At 46.9% G+C, this 20,793-nt stretch overlaps 1 protein-coding gene and 1 long non-coding RNA gene across 4 annotated transcripts in view; one reads left to right on the plus strand and one right to left on the minus strand.

Moving 5' to 3' along the window:
• CD99L2 (CD99 molecule like 2) overlaps positions 1-765 on the minus strand; it is a 90,097-nt gene extending 89,332 nt beyond the window's left edge. For 2 of the 3 annotated variants that reach the window (XM_075941100.1, XM_075941101.1), the window contains exon 1: positions 613-765. In XM_075941100.1, coding sequence (XP_075797215.1) covers positions 613-670 — 58 coding nt within the window. In that variant the 5' untranslated portion in view covers positions 671-765. The remainder of the gene's footprint in view (positions 1-612) is intronic. The other variant, XM_075941099.1, reaches the window with a different exon arrangement.
• LOC142831259 (uncharacterized) lies at positions 196-18,357 on the plus strand. The gene is made up of 3 exons (XR_012906956.1): positions 196-261; positions 8,135-8,206; positions 15,730-18,357. It is a non-coding gene; the product is annotated as an uncharacterized LOC142831259 (long non-coding RNA).
• Positions 18,358-20,793: the final 2,436 nt, after the last annotated feature.

Below are 20,793 nucleotides of genomic sequence, written 5' to 3' on the forward strand. Positions count from 1 at the left end.
CGAGGAGGACACGGCCGAGGCGGTTGCTGCGAGGAAGCGTAGCCCGGGGTGGCATCACCTCTCTGTTTACACCAGCCTCCCAGGCGGGAGGGGTTGTAGTAACGGTTTAAAAACCCGACTTTCCAACGGTGGCTCGCGCTGGCGCACGCAGAGGCGCCGCTGGGGGCCGGGTCGCTGCGCTGGGCTGAGGCGGGGCTGGTCCCTCTCCCCTCGCTCACGAAGCGGGTATAAGGCACAGCGGCCAGACCGGCTTGACGGGAGGTTAGCACCAAGGAAAGGCCGGGCCGGGGGAGGGGGCGAGGAGAGAGATTTCCGAACAAAAGAAGGGGGGCTGGGCGCATCTGGCAGCGGGGCGGGGGATGCTGCCCTTGCAGGGGGTATTTTGGAGCTAGGCTAGAGCCCCCCCCCCGCAGAAGCAGGGGCGGGAAGAGCGGGGGGGCCTGGCTCTGCTCCCGCCAGGCCCGGGGTGGCCCCCAGCTGGCGCCACGAAGCACCCGCGGTTTGCAGCACGGGGGGGGCTGCATCCTGCGCTCCGCCACCGGCTCCCCCTCCCGCGCGCCGGGCCGGGCGCGCCCTGAGGCGGCTCCCTCAGGCCGGGCGCCGCGCGCTTACCTCTCCCGAGCAGGGCGGCGAGGGCGGCGAGCAGCAGCAGCGGCGCGCGGCCGGCCATGGCCGGGTGGGTGGGGGCGGGAGGCGGCGGGACCCCGGCGCGCGAGGCAGCTGCTGCCGCGGCTGCTGCAAGGCGGTTCTGGCCCGCCCGCCTCTGCCGTCAAGGGGGCGGCGGCGCGCGATGCGGGGGGAGGGGCCGGCTCCGGCTGCAGAAAGGGGAGTCCAGGAGGGGGGAGGGGCGAGCCGCGGGGGGGTCCCAAAGGGCGGGATCCGGATTGGGGAGTCCAGGAGAAGCTTCCCCCTCTCCTCCCCCACATGCAAGGGGCTGGAAGCGGCGGCGGGGGGGGGGGGGGGGGGCTGCAGGGCGCCGCTGACTGGAAGCGGTTTCTAGTCTACCCAGGGTTTAGTTTGGTTCAATAGCTCTCAGCTCCCCCCCCCCCCCTCCAGTGGTCCCCATTGGGGTAGCCACCCAGGAGGGAGTCCAGTGCTGCCCAGCCCATTAGCAGAGCACCCACAGCCCTGATGGGTTTTTACTGGTGGTGCACATCCCCATAACAAAATGCATTCCTCACATGGCTTGGGGGGGGGGGGGAGTCAGAAAAGATGAGAGCAGGGGTGGGGAGTCTTTTTTGCTCCAATACAGCTGTTAGTCTATAAGGTGCTACAGGACTCCTTGTTGTGTTTGCAGATCCAGACTAACACGGCGACCCCCCCTCTGATACTTGTTTCTTGAGTCAAGGTCCCTGACCCACAGAAAAATCAGTCGGGGACACACACAAGTGAGACGTAAAAAAAAACCCTCACTGACATGGCCCCCAACTGAAGAAAAAAACACTCCCCACATTCCCCTTGCCCATCAGAGCCTAGAGGGGTCCAGCCTAGTAGATTTTTTTAGTGCTCCAGGCCGGGAATGAGGCAGCAAAGGGGCTGGAGCACTGATGCAGGCTCCCCAGTGCTGGGGCGGGGGGAGCACTGAGCTAGGGGGCAGGATCCAGGCAAGCGAGGGGCTCCATCCAGCCCCCAGGCCTGAGGTTCCACACCCTGGCTACGTCTAGACTGGCATGATATTCCGCAAATGCTTTTAACGGAAAAGTTTTTCCGTTAAAAGCATTTGCGGAAAAGTGTGTCTAGATTGGCACGGACACTTTTCCGCAAAAGCACTTTTTGCAGAAAAGCATCTGTGCCGATCTAGACGTTGTTTTGCGCAAGAAAGCCCCGATTGCCATTTTTGCCATTGGGGCTTTTTTGCTCAAAACAGTTTTTAGCTGTGTACACTGGCCCTCTTGCGCAAAAACATTTCCGGAAAAGGGCTTTTGCCCGAACGGGAAAGTCAAAGCATTTGCGCAAGAAGCACTGATTTCGGACAGTAGCATGTCAGTGCTTTTGCACAAAATCAAGCGGCCAGTGTAGACAGCTGGCAAGTTTTTGCGCAAAAGCACCTGCTTTTGCAGAAAAACTTGCCAGTCTAGACGCAGCCCCTTGGATTAGAGCATTTCAAGGAAATGAAAATGAGGAACAAATTCCTGCCCAGTCCAACTTCCCGCACCTGCAGACGCACACACGTGCACACATTTTCTCCTGGTAAATGTCCAGATTTGGCTTTTTACTCCAAACACAAATAGGACCCAGTTTTGTTTGGTTCGGTGTTTGCATGGAGGTGGAAGATTAAATGCCAAATATACTGGACATTAATCCGAAAATATGATCCTACTAGCTGAGGCCCAGGCTCTGCAAGGACAGATCCAGAAGTCACCACTCCCCTGTCCAATGCAACTTTTTACTAACTTCATCAAAGCAGATCCATAACCAGGCCCAAGAAAATAAAGAATGCACTCTCTCTCCTTTCACTGTTAGAGTAAAAGTAATGGGTGAATGGGCTGCTGTGCTTATATCAATAGCAATGATAGAGCAGTAAATTTGGTTTCATGCTAATTTTAAATCAAAACGAAAGCCAGCAGTAGGAGTGTGATGCAAAAACTAGCTGAATGAAATCTAGTCCCTTTGCAACACAAGGGCTACGTCTACACTGGCAACCCTTCCGGAAAAGGGATGCTAATGTAGCACGTTGGAATAGGCAAATCCGCGGGGGATTTAAATATCCCCCACGGTATTTGCATTAACATGGCTGCCGCTTTTTTCCGGCTTGGGGAAAAGCCGGAGAAAAGCTCCAGTCTAGACGTTATTCTCCGGAAAATAAAGCCTTTTCCGGAAGATTTCTTATTCCTACACTGCTGCTTTTTTTTTTTTTTTTTTTTTTTTTAAAGGTACGCAAATTGCGCTCCACAATTCACATAGCTTTTTCCTATTGCTTTTCCAGAAGAGGCTTTTCTGCATTTGGCCCCGTCTAGATGGGGCCAAATGATGGAAAAGCCGCCTCTTTCAGAGGAGCCCTTATTCTCCGTAGAATGAGGTACACAGGGCTCCCTGAAAGAGTGCATTTGTTCTTCTGCAAAAAAAAGCAGAAGAGCAAACGGATTCCCTGGACGTGGTAGGGTTTTTCCAGGATGCCCCGGTATCCCAGAAAAACCTTGCAGTGTAGACATAGCCTAAGTGGTCTCAGTGCCACTAGATGGGACAGAACACCATATCCAGAAGGTGGGTAGATTACATGTGCTTTCAGACCCATCTCTGCCTGCTACATGCAGTCCGCTCCTGACCTATTCCTGGTGCTTCTCTGGAGTGGAAGATTTGAACATGCATGCATGTCTATACTTATCTTGCAGGCTTCTGCAACTGTTTCAAGGGGTAATTACTGCCACTTTCTCCACATATGCCGTATTTTTGGTGATATATGGTGAAACCAGCCCGAGGTATTGGCACCGTCAAAATAAACACAATTTGAAAGCTGAAAACAAGAAATGAAACCTGGTCATGATTCTGTGCTGTACTTTGCACTGCAGTCAGTGCATTCTGTCTGTTGTATGTTCTGCATCTTTGGGGTTTGCTTGCATGTGCAGCCCAAGAACATATTTAAATAATTGTTCTGGGCACAGAATCCTCTCTCTTTTAAAGGTCAGTCACGTGGCTGCAGCTGGAATTTGAGAAGGATGCTAATGAAGTATGCCTATAAACATAAAAATTCTGGCGCACTTTTAGCATGTGGCACAGTGCAGCCACAAAGGGGCGATTTCAGTTGTATACATCCCACTGCCTCCCCTTTTCATTTCTTCTGATGGAGCCCAGATGGATGGCCATTGAAAGTTATTTCCATCTGATAGGAAGTACTGTGATATATGACATCAAGTTGATGATCTTCGTAAAGTTCCTAGTGCATGTGTCCTCATCATTACAAACATCGCCTTCATGAGGCGCTTTAGTAGAAGAGCAAAGGACGGAATAGGCCACTGAAAAGGCGCTTTCCTCCCCCTGTAAGAGCAGTCTCTTCAAGTTGGGGGTAAGGAGTTGCTGAAGCAGCATGGGGAATCTTGCTCTATCACTGCCCTTAGCCTGGAAATGAAGAGAGGATTCTGAGCAGTGTGGCTGTCCAAGTGACACCTTTTTTATGAGCGCTAAATTCATATGGAAAAAACGTTAACAGGAAATGCTGCGCAAGCAGCAGTACCCAAGTGTATGTTTTGTTCTTTAAATGCAATATAGTGAAACATGCATTTCAGCTGTTACAGTTGCGGACTCTTCTCTACTGCTGCTGTAGCAGAGCTGGTAAGAATCACAGCGATGCTAACGTGATAAACGAGAAGGAAAGGGGGAGGAAACCGGGGGGAGGAAACCACAGAATACAGAGTAGCCAGTGTAAAGAAGAGGCAATTCAACTGCTGCACAGAGCGGCTTATGCCCTGAATCTCTGCCTCATTTTCTTTCATCTCTCTCTTTTATGGGAAGAAAAAAAAATTCCCAAGACAACAATCCCACTTCAGTTCACACTAACTGAAACTAACAGAGCAAAATTTGTATTGCCACAGTCTGGTTCCCCAATAACTTCTCTATATACTATTTGCATTTCAATAGACCTCCAAGCTTCCAGTAATTGTTGTGGAGGGTAAAAAGACTATTATATTAGAGTTACATCAGCTTTTGCAAGTCTGAGAAGAGAATAGTAGCATCAACAGCAGCTGACCTGAGCCGTGACAGCATATTGTTTGCAGTTCTGTATGAGTCTGGGGTTTGCACCATTGTTTATGATTTGCTTCATAATTATGACAAACAAATTTAGCAGTTTAATTGATGGGGAGCACAGAAGCAATGCCATGATGCATTGAGGGACCAGAGTGAAACAAAGCAATTCAACCACCTGTGTTAGGTCTAGGTAAAAAAATGCTGTGAAATCAGACAGGACAGTGCTTGAATAACCAGTTTAGTACAGACCCAAAGACAGTATTCTGTGGATCAGAGAGATTCCTCTCTGGAAAATGTCATTACTGTGAATTTTGGGTGCAACTACACAGCACCCTTAGCTCGAAATAAGCTACGCAATTTGTGCTATGCAAATTGCGTAGCTTATTTCAAGTGAATTTTAAAATAACTTATTTCGTAATTTGGCACTCTCTACTTGCTGTCTACTCACTGCCTACTTACTATTCTGAAATGCCCCTTAACTCTTGCGGAGTGAGGGTTACTGGGACGTTGGAATAAGCTGCCTGTTATTTTGAAATCTATTTCGAAATAATGGGCTGCTGCAGTAGATGTGGAATAGCTATTTTGGGATACTTCCGGTATCCCAAAATAGCTCCACAGTGTAGATGTACTGTAAAAGTAGTGTTCTGGTGGACACAGTTCTAACTCTGCAAAAGCGGCGAGGAGTCCTGTGGCACCTTATAGACTAACTGAAGTGTTGGAGCATAAGCTTTCGTGGGCAAAGACCCACTTCGTCAGATGCATGTAGTGGAAATTTCCAGAGGCAGGTATAAATATGCAGGCCAGAATCAGGCTGGAGATGACGAGGTGGATTCAATCAGGGAGGATGAGGCCCACTTCTAGTAGCTGATCTGGAGGTGTGAATTCCAAGAGAGGAGAAGCTGCTTTTGTAGTTAGCAAGCCATTCACAGTCTTTGTTTAATCCTGAGTTGATTGTGTCAAACTTGAAGATGAACTGTAGCTCAGCAGTTTCTCTTTGAAGTCTGGTCCTGAAGTATTTTTGCTGCAGAATGGCTACCTTTAGATCTGCCAGGGAGATTGAAGTGATCCCCTACAGGTTTTTGTATATTGCCATTCCTAATATCTGATTTGTGTCCATTGATTCTTTTACATAGGGACTGTCCAGTTTGGCCGATGTATATAGCAGTGGGGCATTGTTGGCACATGATGGCATATATTACGTTAGTAGATGTGCAGGAGAATGAACCAGTGACAGTATGGCTGATCTGGTTAGGTCCTGTGATGGTGTTGCTGGTGTATATATGTGGGCAGAGTTGGCACCGAGGTTTGTTGCATGGATTGGTTCCTGAGTTAGAGTTATTATGGTGTGGTGTGTAATTGCTGGTGAGAATATGCTTCAGGTTGGCGGGTTGTCTGTGGGCAAGGACTGGCCTGCCTCCCAAGGCCTGTGAAAGCGAGGGATCATTGTCCAGGAAGGGTTGTAGATCACTAATGATGCGTTGGAGAGGTTTTAGCTGAGGACTGTAGGTGATGGCCAGTGGTGTTCTGTTGGTTTCTTTTTTTGGCTTGTCCCATAGCAGGAGGCTTCTGGGTACACGTCTGTCTCTGTCAATCTGTCTCCTCACTTCCTCGTGTGCGTATCGTAATTTACAGAATGCTTGTTGAAGATCTTGTAGGTGTAGGTCTCTGAGGGGTTGGAGCATATGCGGTTGTACCTCAGTGCTTGGCTGTAAATAATGGATCGTGTGGTGTGTCCAGGATGGAAGCTGGAGGCATGCAGGTAAGCATAGCGGTCGGTAGGCTTTTGGTATAGGGTGGTGTTGATGTGACCGTCACTTATTTGCACCGTGGTGTCCAGGAAATGGACCTCCCGTGTAGACTGGTCCATGCTGAGGTTGATGGTAGGGTGGAAGCTGTTGAAATCGTGATGAAATTCTTCCAGAGTCTCCTTCCCATAGGTCCAGATGATGAAGATGTCATCGATGTAGCGTAGGTAGAGAAGGGGCGTAAGTGGACGAGAGCTGAGGAAGTGTTGTTCCAGGTCAGCCATAAAAATGTTGGCGTATTGTGGGGCCATGCGGGTGCCCATAGCAGTGCCACTGGTCTGGAGATATATATTGTCACCAAATCTGAAATAGTTGTGTGTGAGGGATAAATTCACAGAGTTCAGCCTCCAGTTGTGCTCTGAAAGTTCTAACTCTGAAAGATGGAATGTAAGCACCTGCTCCAAAGCCCATCAAAGTCGATTTGGAGTATTGAGTAAGCTTTGGATCAGGTCTTATTGACATGAAAAGTAGAGCAGTAACACAGGATTTAATTAGCATGAGTATTGGATACTCACACTCTCTGAGGAGTTGTGACACACAAAGCTGAGGCCTAAATGTTTTCAGTGATTCAGGGCTGCAGCTATTTTAGGATGTGCCCACATCACGAGTATGAATCCTGTGTGTAGTGGCTCTGTGCTCGTTCAGTTTTTCTACTATGTGTTTTTTTTTTTTAATTTCTTTGCAATTTTCCAGTAACTGTTAGGTGAAGACAGCACTTTCTCTTTATGTATCTCTAGAAAGACATTATAAGACTTTTTAAATAGTGAAATGAGCTGAGCAGTGATGAGGGGGAAATTTTCAAAGGTACAGATTTGACTTTCAAGAGGTGTTAAGAGCCCAAATGCTCTTTGTGCCTGGAGAATCTTCCTCTTCTCCCCGCACTCCTGAGCGAATCACATTTTTGGCTGCTTGGAAAATAATCAGGAAAATATTGATCTCTGAGGATATGTTTGGCATCTCTATTAGACCAAGCAGGCTATTTCCATTTTCTCCCTAGGCTCATTTCTAGAATAATATAATAAAAACAGTTGCACTTTTAGAATCTTTCAATCCTGGATTCTAGAGCATGTTCAGTGATGGTCACATGAATAAGGCTGCCAATTTTGATTGAAGGTATTCCTAGAGCTTTTACCACACGGCATAATCTTTAATTAAATATTAATCTTTAGTTCCTGAGACCCCAGCACAATCCTGGGTTAGAATATGTGATTACAATGGTGAATGTAGATGCTGGGATTTACTGGTGCAGCCTGCACTGGGCCCAGCATCTTTGGAGGGTGACTCTCTGAGTTCCTGGGCCTCGGTGAAATGGTGGGATTTGGGGGCAGACAAACATCTTCTCCCGGCTAGTCATAGTAGCCACTACTGCAGTGGCCAGAAGCCTCAAGGTTGCGGCAGATGGCAGCCCCGGGGTTCCAGCGGTACTTTGAAGGGGCTAAGGCTTCTGGCTGCCACAGTGGCCAGGCATTCAGGCCCTTTTAAATCACCAGGCCCTGGGGCAGCTGCCCCCTTTTACTCCCTGCTGTAGGGTCTGACAGAGCTGGGGGGCAAAGGTGGAAGTGATAGTAAAGCACTTGCCCACACCCCACACCTCCAGCCTGCTTCCCTGAGGCTGCAAGTGACCCTCCCTCCCTGCCTTGCTTCAGGGTTGTCCGCTCTCCCAGACCAGATGGACCAAACGCCATTGCAGCAAATTGCATCCAGTCTGTCCAGTCCAGGTGAGTTGGCAACCCTTAGCTTCTGCCCCCCACGGAACAGCCACTGTGGGGAGTGGGGTGCCAGTACTGGGCTGTGAGGGCACCAGCATTAGTAGGGAAGGCCCTGCCAGGACCAGCGGCTGCTGCTTACTGGTGCATCACACCAGTCCGTGCTGGCCCGCTGTCACCTCTGTGTGTGTGAATGTATCCTTTCAGCTACCACGGGAAGGCAGGAGAATGGGCTGCTGTGTGACAGTGCGCAGCCTCACTATGCCATTGTTGAGAACAGAAAGGGAAGTACATTTGTAGAAAACGCTGGATGGCTTTTAGTAGATGGGAAAGGACAGGATCACCCACAGCCTAGGATCACTAGATAGTCCCCTCCTCCCTAGAAACTTTTTTCCTGCCCTAGTCACAGTATCCCCAAGTTCCAAATTCCATGATTTCTGGAGTCTGACTCATGACATTTGAACGTGGCTAGGTTTTTTGGAGGAGGGTTGGTTCTTTACCAAATATATGATTTCTGGAGTCTGACTCATGACATTTGAACGTGGCTAGGTTTTTTGGGAGGAGGGTTGGTTCTTTACCAAATATATATATATATATATATATATATATATATATCCATCCCCTCTGGAACCCTGAAGAGGGGTGTGTCACATTTTCAAGATTTTTCTCCACAGCTGTGAGGGATAATAAACTATTGTAACCCATTGTTCCCCCACCCCGGAAAAACAGATTCTTAGGCTGTTACCACTGCAACAGCTTGGCTTTGGGAAAAACATTCTCTCTTGCCAGGCTTGTGCTAAAACTGTGAGCTGCGGCAGCACTGTAGATAACCATCAGCGTAGGCCACATCCAAGGCCTGCATTGGAGTCATGTGCCTCAGTTCTTTCCTCCCTGTCCTGGGAGCATGGGACACTGGAAAAAGAAAATAGTAAACTTCCCTGGTCCTCTGGCAGCAGCATCTAGCAGGCACAATGCAACTGTGCAGTGAGTCATTGCTAAAGCAGAACTCGGATCACAACCTTCTCCTGTGGGGGCACATTCAGTGGCTAGGGTTGCCAGGTGTCCAGTTTTCTACCGGACAGTCCAGTATTTGCACCATCTCTCTGGCAGAAAAGTTCAGAAAATACCGGTATTTTCTGCAATGTCTGGTATTTTGTGAATTTCCGGCTGGGCGCCTGAGGGAAGCCTGGCGGGGGCGGGGGCGGGGGAGCAACTGGGAGGCGGGCCCATGATTGGCTTTGGGAGCCCTGTGGTTGCGCGCAAAAGCTGGGTGGGGTGGGGGCCGGGACTCCCAGCCACCTCCACCCCCACCCTGCCCAGAATTTTGCATGGGGCCAGAGACTCCCAGCGCTAATCGCGGCCCCACCTCCCAGCTGGGAGCCTCTGGTTGAGAGCAGAAGCCGGGCGGGGGGAGCAGCTCCCAGTCCCGCCCCCGCCCGGCTTCTGCGGGCAAGTAAAGGGAGTGCCTGCTGGGGGCGTGGCCAGAAGGACTCTGGCTGTGGCCAGTGGCTGCACCCCCCCATCCTCCCCTCCAGCCCCACGACCCCCGATTTTCCCCCCCCAGCTCTGCTTCCCACCCCCTCTTCCTGTCGGCCAGCCCCGCGGCCCCCAGACCTCCCCCTCCAGCTCTGCTTCCCGCCCCTCCCCTCCCCCCGGAGAAACGTGTCTGGTTTTTTAGCGGGGTCTACCTGGCAACCCTACCGGTGGCTCGTGCTAAGGAAGGAGACTTGGCTACAGCTGCATTGATTGACTTAGTACTGTAAAGATGCTACCTATGCTGACGGGTGAGCTTCTCTCATCCACACAAGTACACCACCTTCCCGAGAGGCCTCTTGTTGACAAAGCACGTAGGGGTTCTGGTGGTGTAACTGTGTTGCTGAGGGGTGTGGATTTTCAACACTCTATGGAAAATCCACAACCCGAGTGAAGTAGTTATCTGGCCATAGCAGATAACTATGGTCTGTAGCATAGACTAAACCTCAGGAACTCTGGTTTCTACTGCTGGCTCTGTTACTAGCTTGCTAATGCACCTTTGACTATTCAAAAGTCTCAGAGGGGTAGCCGTGTTAGTCTGTAACTAAAAAAAAAAACCCTTAAAAAAACAACAAATGGTCCTGTAGCACCGTAGAGACTAACAAAGAAACCAAAAAGGTATCATGCATGAGCTTTTGTGGGCACAACCCACTTTTTCAGATGACAAATATGGAGCAAGGGGTCCAGGGATACAAATATATAGTAGGGAGAGGGGGAAAACCAAAAATTGTCAATTAAAGTGCCTGTGCTAAAGAGTCTAACAGAGGGTATGTAGCAAAGTTATTTTGGAATAATGGCTGTTATTCTGAAATAACTATGCGAGCGTCTACACAGCAAATCTATTATTTCAAAATAACAGATGGCTTATTCCGACTTCTGTAAAGCTCATTCTACAAAGAATAACTCCTATTCCGAAATAGCTATTTTGAAATAAGACATGTGTAGATGCTCCACTTCTGCTATTTTGGAATAGCCCCTCACCACGGCCATTCTAAGTTATTCCTCCTGGGGCTCTAAATCGAAATAGCATGTCTACATTAAGGAAGCCTGCCTCAGATTAATTTTGAGGCTTCCCTGTAGTATAGACGTGCTATTTAGAAATAAGCTATTTCGGAATAACTATTCCAGAATAGCTTATTCTGAAATAACTGTGCAGTGTAGACATAGTCAGAGTGGGATGTAAGTGCCTGATACTTAGATTTTAATGCCATTTGAGTGTTGAATATAGCGGCCCATCCAAGATGTGTCTGTATTCGTTCCATGGCGAATATGGCAAATTTGCAGTTCAGTTGGCAGTTCAGTTCATCTCTGTTCCTCAGCTTCTGTAGCTGCAAAATAGTGGTAATAATATTACACGATCTCTGGTCGGGGCATGAGGCTTAGGCTATGTCTACACTACCCCTGATTTGCACAAAAAATCTGCAAATGAGTTGAAATGTGGAATATGGCCACACCCCATTTGCATAATTAATTAGGATCTGCTTTTGCGCAAGAGGGGATTTTTGCACAAAAAAGGAGCTGTCTACATGGCTCCTTTTTGTGCAAAAAGCCCCTCTTGTGCAAAAATGGAACCTCATTAATTATGCAAATGAGGCGCAGCGATATTCTACGCGTTGCCTCATTTGCATAGTTTTTGTGCAAATCGGGGGGCAGAGTAGACATAGTCTTAATGTTTGCAAAGCACTCTCTGCTATTCAGATGGAAGGAACCCAGCCGTGCGAAGTACTTTTATTATATTAATCCATCTGGAGTTAGGCCAGGACATCAGATTTAATCCTTCCCCCTTTCTCTGGGCACAGACTCAATAGATGCTGTGGGTAGTCGGAGCCTTTGTGTTGTGGTTTATCTAGTGAGGGGCTCTCCAGCAGCCCAGAGTTCCTCTGCACTAGGCTGGGCATTGTCATCTGCAGTGACTCAGAGGGAAGAGTTCTACTGCTGAATCACCAGGTCTACCTCCTGGAGTATCAAAGTATTCCTGGGAGATCTCCCAGCTGCCACCAATCTAGTCAATTTCTGAACTGACACATGGTGTGTATTAGACAGACAAGCCCTGTGTGGTAATATCTTTTAGTGGACCAAATTCTGTTGGTGAGAGAGACAAGCTTTCAAAATCCTCTAAACTCTCTCTCTCTCTCTCTCTCTTTTTTTTTTTTTTTTTTTTTTTTTTTTAAAGAGATCTCTGGCACTCTGCATTATTCATATGATTCAGCTGTATTTGCAAAGGAGAAATGTTAGCAGTACTTGGATGGAAATGAACTGGAGGGGTGTATTTATGTATTTATTGGGTCAGTATCCTGGCTGCATCTAGCAAGCATTACTTCAAGACTACCTGTTCTTGCTGTAAGTCAATGAAGATTTGAGTCTGGATTCAGGTGTGTGCCTGGGACTTTGTTAGTTGTTTGCATGTAAACGGGGATGAGAGAAGCAGTGCATTCACATGCAGAAGGCAACAGGAATGAGAGAGAGCAGAAGTAACTATGTTTGATTTAACTTTTAAAATATCTCTGTTGGTTGCTAGGCATTTGCATGCAATTAAAATTAAAATGAAACAAACTGACTCTGGCCTTGTCGCCCTGGGATTTTAGACATCTGTTTTACCCCCTTGCACAGACAGGATGGGCATCTATGCGAAACCAGGGTAAATAGCACAACTATCTAAGGGTATGTCTACACTACCTCCCTAGTTCGAACTAGGGTGGTAATGTAGGCAACCGGAGTTGCAAATGAAGCCCGGGATTTGAATTTCCCGGGTTTCATTTGCATCTCGCCGGGCGCTGCCATTTTTAAATGTCCGCTAGTGCGGACTCCGTGCCGCACGGCTACACGCGGCACGGAGTCCACACTAGCGGACATTTAAAAATGGCGGCGCCCGGCGAGATGCAAATGAAACCCGGGAAATTCAAATCCCGGGCTTCATTTGCAACTCCGGTTGCCTACATTACCACCCTAGTTCGAACTAGGGTGGTAGTGTAGACATACCCCCAATGAGATGAATGGACTAGTGGCTAAAATCCCAGCATACACAAGCCATAATGCTCACTATTCCTTGGTCTACATTAGGACCTTACTTTGAAATTAGCCCCCAAGGTGGAAATTATAAGCGGAGCGTCCACAGTATCAAGCCCGTTATTTCAAAATAACGGGTCGCAGGATTTGAAGTCTCTACTGCTTTTCATCAGGAGTAATGCTAATTCCGAAGTAGTTATTTTGAAATAATGGTAGTATGGACCCTCTGGTGCCACTATTTTGAAATAATTAGTCCCCGGCACTTCCTGGGGCTCTAAGTCTGAGGTAGCACGTCCATGTTAACGGAGTCTTGGACTAATTTCAAGGCTTCCCCATAGTGTCGACATGCTAGTTCGAATGTGTTAAATCAGGAGTTAAGTCGAATTTAGTAGTTTAGAAATAGGTTCCTAGTGTAGACGTGGCCCTAGGATTAGACAATCTTTTCCCAAAACTGGCTTCCACCTTCCCTTAAAACATGACCTCAGTAAGAACCTAGAGAGGTCTTGAAGTATATGTCTTGAAGGTCAATGAACTGCAGTTCCATTAGATCAACGTAGGAAGTGATAAGGGAGACCTCTCTCTCTCTCTCTCTCTCTCTCTCTCTCTTTTTTTCCAGCATCTGAACATTTAATTTTTTGAGGGGGCAGGGGAAGGGTTGTTCATTTTGTACGTATTGTCCGACTGCTGCGCCCACGACAGACCTGGAGAAGGTATAGTCTCAGGGTGCCAGGATCTCCCCTTCTCAAAATAACGGTGATTTCCAGTGGAAACAAGCAAAGGCAATGGAGCTGCATGAGAAAACTTGTGCGATTTGCAAATACAGTGGGAACTTGTATCTCTCTGCAGATTCCTGAAAAGCAGAAAAACCGGTGTTTTTCATCTTACATTTGTCAGTAGGGAGGGAAATAGCTGACTGAGAACGTGAGATCTGAGCCCAAAAAGCCAGGAAACCCACTTTTGATAGGGTTGCTATTCCTTCTCCCACTCAGCCCTCTCCAGAAACTCACAACGTCAGTAAGTGGCTACAAATGTATGGTGAATATCCGTGGTTCAGTGAATGGCTAGAAAGGAACTGGTCTGTATGTCCCTGCAGTTAATAGACTTGCCTCCACAGAACTTTTTTTAAACAAGGCTTGGTGTGGTTTTTGGTTGACTGGGGATTAGAGGAGAGGTCAGAATTACTAATTTAAAAAAATCCCTCCAAAGCTTGCTTTCAAAAGCAAAAATCTTGGTTCTTGCTGTCAATGTCAGGGATTTCACACCGTACCAACACACACAGCCCTTAACATCTTTATCCAGAATTGGGACATGTATAAATCAGAGTGCAGAATGGGCAGTGGCAAGCTGTTGACATGTGTGTTTTTCTTTGAAGGCCTGTTGATATTTGACTTGAACTCACCCCATGCACCTATGTTAATGTTCTTGTTGAACATTAGCTGGGTCAATGTGAGGGTGAGCTCTGGCAAAGACTGCTGAGGATTCATACGCTATGCTAATCAGGGATGGAGATGCCAAAACTTGGATTCTGAGCCCCGGAGAGCAGAGCTGAATTTAATTTTTTGGCTCTTGAATCTGTGTTCTAAAGCAGCTAAGTTGTGAATGCCTCATGGGAGCTTTTGAGGCCAAAACTGCAGAAACCACAATTTGATCTAAATACAGCCCTCAGAAATTTCATTGGCTCCTAGGTAATATGTGGCCTGTATTTTACAACTTAACCCTTTCTGAATTTTCATGTCCAGTTTTTCAATGTATTAATCAAAGTCCTGTAAAATGTAATAGATAGAAATTAAACCAGTATGATTGTAGAGATGCTTACTGAAAAGAACCATATACAGGCAGTTCCCGGGTTACGTACAAGATAGGGACTGTAGGTTTGTTCTTAAGTTGAATCTGTATGTAAGTCGGAACTGGCATCCAGATTCAGCCGCTGAATCTGGACACCAGTTCTGACTTACATACAGATTCAACTTAAGAACCCCAGGCATCCCCAAGTCAGCTGCTGCTGAAACTGATCAGCAGCTGATTCCAGGAAGCCTGGGGCAGAGCAACTCTGCCTCGGACTTCCTGTAGTCAGCCGCTGGTCAGTTTCAGCAGCGGCTAACTTGGGGACGCCTGGGGTAGAGCAGCTCGGGTGCTGCTGGGTTGGTCCAGTAGCGCGGCCGCTCCTTGGCGCTACTGGACCAACCCAGCAGCACCCCAGCTGCTCTGCCCCAGGCGTCCTGATTCAGCCACTGCTGAAACTGATCAGCAGCGGCTGAATCAGGACTCCTGGGGCTGAGCAGCTGGGGTGCTGCCGGGTTGGTCCAGTAGCGCCAAGGAGCGGTGCTGCGGGACCAACCGGCAGCACCCCACCTGCTCTACCACAGGCCCCGGACTTTGCTCCACATCTCCCTGGTCTGCTGGGGGGGGCACTAGCTGCGTTCCCCCCCCCCCCCCCCAGCAGACCAGGGAGACGTGAGCAAAGCAGCGGAGGACCCGGGCCGGACTGCGGTGCTTCCAGATCAGCGCCGCGGTCTGGCCCAGGTCCTCCGCGGCTTTGCTCAGCGTCTCCCTGGTCTGCAGACCAGGGAGACGCTGAGCAAAGCCGCGCAGGACCCGGCCCGCGGGGCTTCCAGCTGATCTGGAAGCGGCCGTGGGTCCGGCCCCGGGTCCTCCGCTGCTTTGCTCCCCGTCTCCCTGGTCTGCTGGCTCCCGCAGCAGACCAGGGAGACGGGGAGCAGCTTTTCTCGCCCCGGAGGAGGCGGGCGGCAGGACCAGGCGTCCCGCCGCTCGAGTCCTCCGGGGTGAGGAAAATCCCCGTTCGTAACTGCGGACCCGACGTAAGTCGGATCTGCGTAACTCGGGGACTACCTGTACAGTTAAATAGGGAAAATCTTTCTCTAATGTTTTTAACATGCCATGAAATCCTGCAACAGGGATATAATGTTATATTAAATTCTATAGAGTGGTTCAAAAGGCCAATAGAAAAGTGATAATTTTTATATTCCATTTTGTAGGACTAGTCCATGATGGCGAAAGAGGTCAAAAGAAATAATAGAAGCTAGAGATGGACAAGTTCACCTGGGCCAGCTTTTCCTTAAACTATATCCTCGGTGGTTGGTCGAGCCTATTTATAAATATCTAACTGAACAGATATGAGTTTAAATTTTGTATTTAAACGTTAGGGGGCTTCACTTGTTATTAATCATTGAGTCCATAAGGTAAGGTTCTGGGGTGTTCTACTGTCAGTCTGACTGTAACTCTGTAATGTGTAATATATAATCTGACCCCTACTGGTGGGATGGAGTAACAATACCAGTAGATATTTCAGGGTTCAAAATAACCATTACCCAACCTGATAAACATCCAATTGTTCCCATGGATTGAACTGTGTAGCCTGGAACTCCAGCTCTGCTGGCGTGTTCCTCAAAAGCTAGAGATTTGTGGGTGTTTGGAAATGTTCACACTGTGTAATAGATAGAGACTTGACACAGTTACACGGCATTTTACTGCGTGCCTCAAGTGATTTTTAGTTTTTACTTTTTTTACTTAATTTTACACAGACTTTATTTTTTGCTGTTTTTTGTTAATTTTACTGCTCTGTTGTTCCAGTGATCTCACTAACGTTAGTTTGTATTTTAATCTAAATCAGATGGAGTGGAAATTAAATTCAACAAACTAGTCATATGCAGTCCTGGTCTACAATTGAATAATATATGCCAGTACCAAACAGATAAGTCTGAAATCTAGGACACACTTCAAAATCCATAATTTGGCTGCAGTGTACAAACTATACAGAAACGGTAATAAAAGAAACATAATCTCTAACCTGACATAGGCCCTGATGGTGAATACTTGCATGTGTGTGGGTATACACACACACAGATATTTATTTGAGATTGCAGAGATTTGACCTCAGTTTTTATTACTGTATTTACAATGTGCTTGCACCTACAGGCTCCAAATAAGATCAGAGCTCCACTTTACTAGTTACTATACATGCACATAGTGAGAGACAGTCCCTGTCCTAAAGAATCTACAATCCAACTGTATTGCTGCTATTCTGTGATAGTGTTACTACTAAAGTCTCTGCCTAGACAAAACTCCCATTTGTGTCTATAGATTTTTTTTTTCCTGAGAAAAGAGTAAAGGTGTCAGATTTTGAAATATCTACGTTAACACACAAAGGGTATGTCTGCATTGTAGTTTTTCCAGAAAAACTACATTTACGTCCACAGTGCAGACAGAAAGTCGAAAGAACACAGGGGTTTTTCTGACAGCGGTAAACCTCTCTCTACGAGAAAGAAGCCTTTTTCTGAAAGAGCTCTTTTAGGAAAAGACGTGTGTGGGTGGGGAAGAGGGTTTTTTTTCAAAAGAAGAGGCCTCCAGGAAAAAGCACAGGTGCCCTGGCAGCCACTCCATGCACAGCAATCCAAACTTAAATGCAAGATAGCGTCCACATTCATTGGACGCTATCTTTCGAAAAAAACACGTCGCTTTTTCGTTGTGCTTTTGCTGTGTTGACGCTCTCTTTTGAAAGAAGATTTTCCTGAAGATCTCTTCCGGAACAGCTTCTTCCGAAAGAAGCCTGCAGTCTAGACATAGCCAAAGTTACACCTCTGTCCTCTTGTTTTCTTACCTGCTGTTATTACATGGAACACTTATGGGCTGTGTCTACACTGGCATGAATTTCCGGAAATGCTTAAAACAGAATACTATTCCGTTTTCAGTTTTTCCGGAAAAGGAGCGTCTACATTGGCAGGCTGCTTTTCCGGAAAAGCCCTTTTTCCGGAAAAGCGTCTGTGGCCAATGTAGACGCGCTTTTCCGGAAAAGAGAGCCGATTGCCATTTTTGTGATCGGGGCTTTTTTCCGGAAAAGACTACTGGGCTGTCTACACTGGCCCTTTTCCGGAACAGTGTTCCGGAAAAAGGACTTATGCCCGATTGGGAGCAGAATAGTTTTTCCGGAATAGTGGCTGATTTTGTACAGTAGAGCATCATTGCTTTTCCGGAAATTCAAGGGCCAGTGTAGACAGCTCGCAGCGTATTCCGGAAAAGCGGCTGATTTTCCGGAATAAGTGGCCCAGTGTAGACACAGCCATGGTGGTTATAACTGTAAAATGAGACAGAAAATTTCTGTCTTCAATTTATTTACTTTGTGCATTTGATGGCACTCTCTCTAAACCACTGTCTGTTTAGTTAATCTGATTCATCTGCCATTTGTGTAGGCCTGTTTGTGTGAATAAAACATTTTGGAAAACAGGAAAATATGACTGCAAAACCACAAAAATTGGCAGAGGGATGTGGGAGTAGGTGGACTTCAATGGTAACAGTATCACTTTAAACTACTGCTAATCTTAAAAAAAATAATAATAATTTATTCTGTCACAAGCATGCTTAAGCCCATGGATTGCTACAGCGAATGCTTTCCTATATACAGGCTCTTTAAACCATCCTATAGAATTCCAAAATAATTCAGTATAAAAATCAGTCTTGTTCATAAGAGATTAGAAAACTTAGCCTCTTCCATTCAATTCTACAGGCTTTTTTTTCGGTAAAGGTAAACTCCCCTCACAGCTCTACAGAGTAAATTCAGTTTCATGTATTCAGACTTTTATTCCCGTTATTCTAGATTGCTTTCCCTGCCCCCCGCCCCCTCTCTTTGTCCCCTAGGGTTGGGCCCAGTGGTGTTTCTTGCAGAATAGTGATAGTACTCTGCTCTTACATAGTTCTTATCATCCCTAGGTCCCAAACCACTTTGCAATTATAAGTACAATCATCCCTGTTACACAGATGAGAGTTCAGAGAGAGCAGTGACATAAGAATGGCCGTACTGGGTCAGACCAAAGGTCCATCTAGCCCAGTATCCTGTCTTCTGACAGTGGCCAATGCCAGATGCCCCTGAGGGAGTGAACAGAACAGGGAATCCTCATTGTGATCCCTCTCCTGTCATCCATTTCCAGCCTCTGACAGATAAGAAGCTAGGGACACCATTCCTACTCATCCTGGCTAATAGCCATTGATGGACCTAAGCTTCGTGAATTTATCTAGTTATTTTTTTAACCCTGTTCAAGTCCTGGTCTTCACAACATCCTCTGGCAAGGAGTTCCACAGGTTGACTGTGCACTGCGTGAATAAATACTTCATTGTGTGTGTTTTTAATCTGCTACCTATTCATTTCATTTGGTGACCCCTAGTTGACTAGCTCTCAAAATGGCAGCCTTGTGGTAGGTACATGAGCTGGCTTGCATAGGCCAGGTGGTTGAGGATGTGTTGGGAAGAAGACACAATGTGACCTGCCTTTTATTGCTGCTGGAAAAAGAATCCTCAAGAATTCATCCTCTCCACTGTGGAAGTCCAACTGTCGCTCACATGCAGGAAGGCTGAGTAGGTTTGATCCTACACTCTGCCCTGCAGACTGTGTGGCTGTTTAGCATCAGGCAGCTTGATCCTCTGCCGCTCAAGTCAATGGAAGAGGATCGGGCCCATTTTGTACAGGGAGGCGCAGTAAGAGATCATAGATCTAGATTTCTCTTATGTTACTTCAGGCGGGAATCCTGTGCTGATACAGATCCCTCCACAGCATGTGTTACCACGCATGGAGTGTTTATACATATTAACGATTTTGACTTAGAAGGACTTGTGAGTGTATGGGCCTTGTTTCTACAAACTCCTTCCCATCAGATGCAGCATGTACAGTGAATAGTTAACCTAGAGAAGTCAGCACTACACCTGGTAGTAAGTGTCTGAAAGATAAAACCCATACAACATACAGTTGATTTATATAGTTTAACTGGACTTGTAAGGAAAGATTTTTTTCCCCTTTTAAACAATATGATGCTTCCGTTAATGGAAGTGCTAACGTGTTTGTATGCCATTTTCACAAAGGTGTTCACATGGGGGGTAAGAACTGGCTTTAAGTGTTTTAGTTTCGGTGTCCTTTTAGATCAGTCAGAATTTTCTAAACCAGCTCCTAAGAAGCACGGAGTAATTTTTTTTTTTGTTTTGTTATTGAATCCCATTGGCATCAGTATGCGTTTAATAAATTGCCTTCTGGTTTTTGTTTGTTTTAAACCTCTTCATTCTTCAGCTGAAGTTTGTTCCAAGCTGTTCTCTCTGGCAAGATGGTGGTGGATTCCTACATATATTCTAGGCAATTGGGATTTTTTTTCAGCATTATCATTCTAAATAAAATTACACACAAAAAAACACACCGAAAGAATGTTAACATTTCCAAGTCAAGTCCTCAAAAGCTGAGAAATGCCAGAATTCAGGTCCCCTGCCTTGTGCATGTACATCACGATACAGTCTTGAAATATGTGATCCCACAGGATCGCTGCCTCATTCAGGGCACAGAATGTACAGTTATTCCATTTTTTAAAAGTGTTCTTTGTTCACTGTGTGGCCCTAGGTTTTATTTCCTGTACCTTATCCAAACCCTGGTCCAAACAGAGTGAGTTAATTTCCTCGAGGGCTTTTCTATGGTGCTTATCACTATGGTATTGGAGTACAGTACTGAACCAATCATAGTACACTAGAACTGGAAGGAACCTCGAGAAGTCATCGAGTCCAGTCCCCTGCCCTCACGGCAGTACCCAGAACCATCTAGACCATCCCTGATAGATGTCTGTCTAACCTGCTCTTAAAATGGATTGATTTATTTTTCACAACACCCCTATGAAAAGAGAGATCACTGTATTTCCCATTGTATACATGGGGAATGGAGGCACCAAGAGACTGAGTCAAAATTGTCCTCTGATTTAGGGTGTCAAATTTCAGAGGCCTACCATCTGACCTTTCACAGTACTTCACATTATACTTCACCTGTTCAAAGCTTCCTTTGACTTCAATGGGTGCTGAGACTCTGGGTCTTGCAGTGCACAAGTCAGGCACCTAAAAAATGAGGAAATTAGTGTGTGAGTGACTGGCCCAGCATCATGTAGGAACACTCTCTTTCTCTCTCTCTCTCTGTTTTGGCAGAAGTTGAGGGAATAGCCATTTATCCAGAGCAACATTCAGCTGTCTCAACCATGAGATCCTCTTATCTCCTTCGGTAATTCGTTGCCTCATTCACTGCTCAG

This window comes from Pelodiscus sinensis, chromosome 13 (genome assembly GCF_049634645.1).
Source record: "Pelodiscus sinensis isolate JC-2024 chromosome 13, ASM4963464v1, whole genome shotgun sequence".
In the NCBI taxonomy this organism is placed as follows: Eukaryota; Metazoa; Chordata; order Testudines; family Trionychidae; genus Pelodiscus; species Pelodiscus sinensis.